The 2758-nt window shown below is 35.2% G+C and overlaps 1 protein-coding gene across 1 annotated transcript; it reads right to left on the bottom strand.

Annotated features, from left to right (window-relative positions):
- Positions 1 to 1051: 1051 nt before the first annotated feature.
- On the bottom strand, positions 1052 to 2458 carry LOC149197159 (sister chromatid cohesion protein PDS5 homolog D-like). Its single transcript, XM_089408583.1, has one exon. It carries the CDS (start codon positions 2456 to 2458, stop codon positions 1052 to 1054), a length of 1407 nt encoding a protein of 468 aa, XP_089264709.1.
- Between the last annotated feature and the right edge of the window lie 300 nt (positions 2459 to 2758).

Genomic DNA, 2758 nt, shown 5'->3' with positions numbered 1-2758 from the left:
GAGCTATAATGATTTTTTTGTCATTAAGAATATAAATAAGCATTATATGATATAGAAATTTATTTATTTGAGTGCTGAAATAATGGTTGGATAAAAAATAAGTTATATAGAAAAATGATAAAATGAGTGGATAAAAATGCATTATATAGAAAAATGAAAAATTAAATAGAGATTAAATCTATCCAAAATACACATAAAAATCGCCACACTATATTAACAGGCTAACAACTTAGTATATCTCTAACTAGTTGTCTCTTATTTTGATGCCATCCGCATATGCTCCCATTACCAAATTGTTAGTATACTAAAATACTATATTGACTTTTACTTATTAATTAAATAAATCATTGATGCCATTTTACTTTCTGAAAGCCATATTCATTCATCGTTTTTCTGTATAACTATCTCAAAGCATTCAGTAATCTAACTGAACATCACAACAGTAAGTCAATTAGCATGGAAATATAAATATGAATATAAATATGACATAGCATTTAATAACATGCAGTTCACTAATTGAACATCATAACGGTAATGGAATTAAATCCCATATAAACACTTCAATTACGCCAACAGAAACACGGTAGGGAATATTACCTTAAATTTGGTCCAGAACAAGATAATGTCCAATAATCCACATAAATGAAGCCTGAAGCCTTACAGACAATTGAAATATTTCAAAGCACTGTCACATTGTTTTAGTAGCTAATCCAAACATTCAGCAATCTAAGCTGCTAATTAAAAGTTGATCCTTCCTGATGTTTTGAATCGAGTCATTAATCCTTTTGAGTTGGCAAAACAGAAACAAACTTTTATAAATATTTGCATGAGAAATCGTCTGCTTTTGGCACAAATATCCATCCATCGTTCTCTGCAACAGAAGCGATGGATAAATCCTACGATCCTCATCATCTCATATAGGAAGTGAAACATAAGGATGTCAGAATAAAACAAATCTATTAAACACGCTTTGAACTTTTGCTATACTATCTATCCAGAGAGAAGGAAATTAATGTAAGCATAGTGAATTTTGGGGAAAGGACATTACTTATCAATTATATTCTAGACGAGCTATGTTGTCAATAAACCCCCAGCGCTGTTTCCGAAGTTTAAGATTTTCACGTTCACCATCGAAATACAATATGCCGTGCCTCTTCGATTTTGGGTCATACGATTCAACAACCCCCTCATAGAATTCTTTATCGAATGGCCACCAGACCTGTATTTTGCGTCCAACCATATTCTCATCTTCTACAAATGCTTCGACAGTCCTCTCCATTTCAGAAATGCTGTTCTTTCTTGGAAATTTTCTGCGGTGGCTACTAGGGTTTAACGATTTAGGTACTGAAGGATTATTCTTCGATTTGGCAGCTTTGGCTTCTGTTAAACATACAGCATTGCAACCCTTATCTGCTCTGTCTTCCATCGGCATAGGGTTTTCTCTGATGCGTGATTGTTTTATCGCCCGCCGTTGTCTAGGCGCATTGGAACTTACCAGCTTTTTCTTAGCTTCTTTTTTCTTCTTCTTACTCATTTTTTCATCCCTAATCAATTCAGAGCTTGAAACTTCAGGGTTTGGATTATCCAAAGAAGTTGCAACTGGCTCTGCATTACCGCTTCCTGCTTGCAATATAACCTCTGGACACGCAGTTGTATATTGTGTAGCATTAATCTCCTGATTTCCATCCCTGCAGATATCATAAACAATTTCTTCGTACCCATGTAGACAACTGCAAATATTTTCCTGATTGGATGAATGTTTTGCTGTAAAATACGGTCCTAGCTTTTCAGCACAAGACGCGACGACATCCAAGCATAAAGAATGCGCAGCCGGTGAGAAATCCCTCATTCCTTTTCTCAAGTTAATGAATAAAACAGACAAAAGTTCCTCCGATATATCATCGCTTTCATCCAAAACCCCACACATAATCGTTTTCATGGAGTCATATACATCATTAGAGTAATTATTCTGAGAAACAGCAGAAAGAAAATGTTTGAACATATGAAGCATCACGTTGTCTATCTCCAGCATAACTGTGTACAACTTGATCTCTCCAACAGTTTTGAGAATGACAAACCTTCTTTTAAAGGAGGGACTGTTCATCTTCCCCAGCTCCTTAAAGCTTCCCACAATGAGTTGAAATATTTCTTTCATCTCTTCTTCATTGTATGGTTCGTCAGGCGCCGTTATTCTGGCGATTTGGGTGAAGCAACTGATGACCAACAGCATTACATCTTTGTCAGGGTGCCTCATAAGGTATGGAGTTATTAGAGAATCCTGTGAGGGGAACATTGCGTTGAGAGTTGATACGGAAGGTGCTTGTTTTACCAGGAGCAAGCAGGCCTCCACTTTCTCTAAAGCTTCAAGTAGCTCATCCTTCGATGTAGTTGGAATTTCTAGCCTCGTCCCTGCTTCAAACAGTTTATGCTCGATTTTAAGCTGTTCGTCATTTTCCATTGTTCGTTAAAAACCACTTCTAACAGCAGAGAAAAATCAATCAGGAGAGAGAGAATACGAAGAGTATTCACAAGAGGGTATTTAGAATGCTTCGGCACTACATCTGTTTAATATGAATATATTTTATAATTTTCTTTTTTTGGGGGGGGAGGGGGTTCAAACTCCGTTTTATGCGGATTTAGAAAGAACCGGCTTTCTCTTAAAAATTTAGTGAAAAAATGAATTTTATATATATATATATATATATAATTAAGATATTTTTGTATTTTTTAAAAATATAGTTTAAAATAATTCATAGAG

Source organism: Pinus tabuliformis, chromosome 2_2 (genome assembly GCF_031772625.1).
Source record: "Pinus tabuliformis cultivar Carrire ecotype Pingquan chromosome 2_2, CPIR1, whole genome shotgun sequence".
Classification (NCBI taxonomy): domain Eukaryota; kingdom Viridiplantae; phylum Streptophyta; class Pinopsida; order Pinales; family Pinaceae; genus Pinus; species Pinus tabuliformis.
The sequence above is the reverse complement of the archived record's forward strand: the minus strand, read 5'-3'. Positions and strand labels throughout refer to the sequence as shown.

What these genes read in the sequence shown, in the direction of transcription:
- LOC149197159 (XM_089408583.1), bottom strand. Translation starts at nt 2,458, where the DNA reads ATGGAAAATGACGAACAGCTTAAAATCGAGCATAAACTGTTTGAAGCA.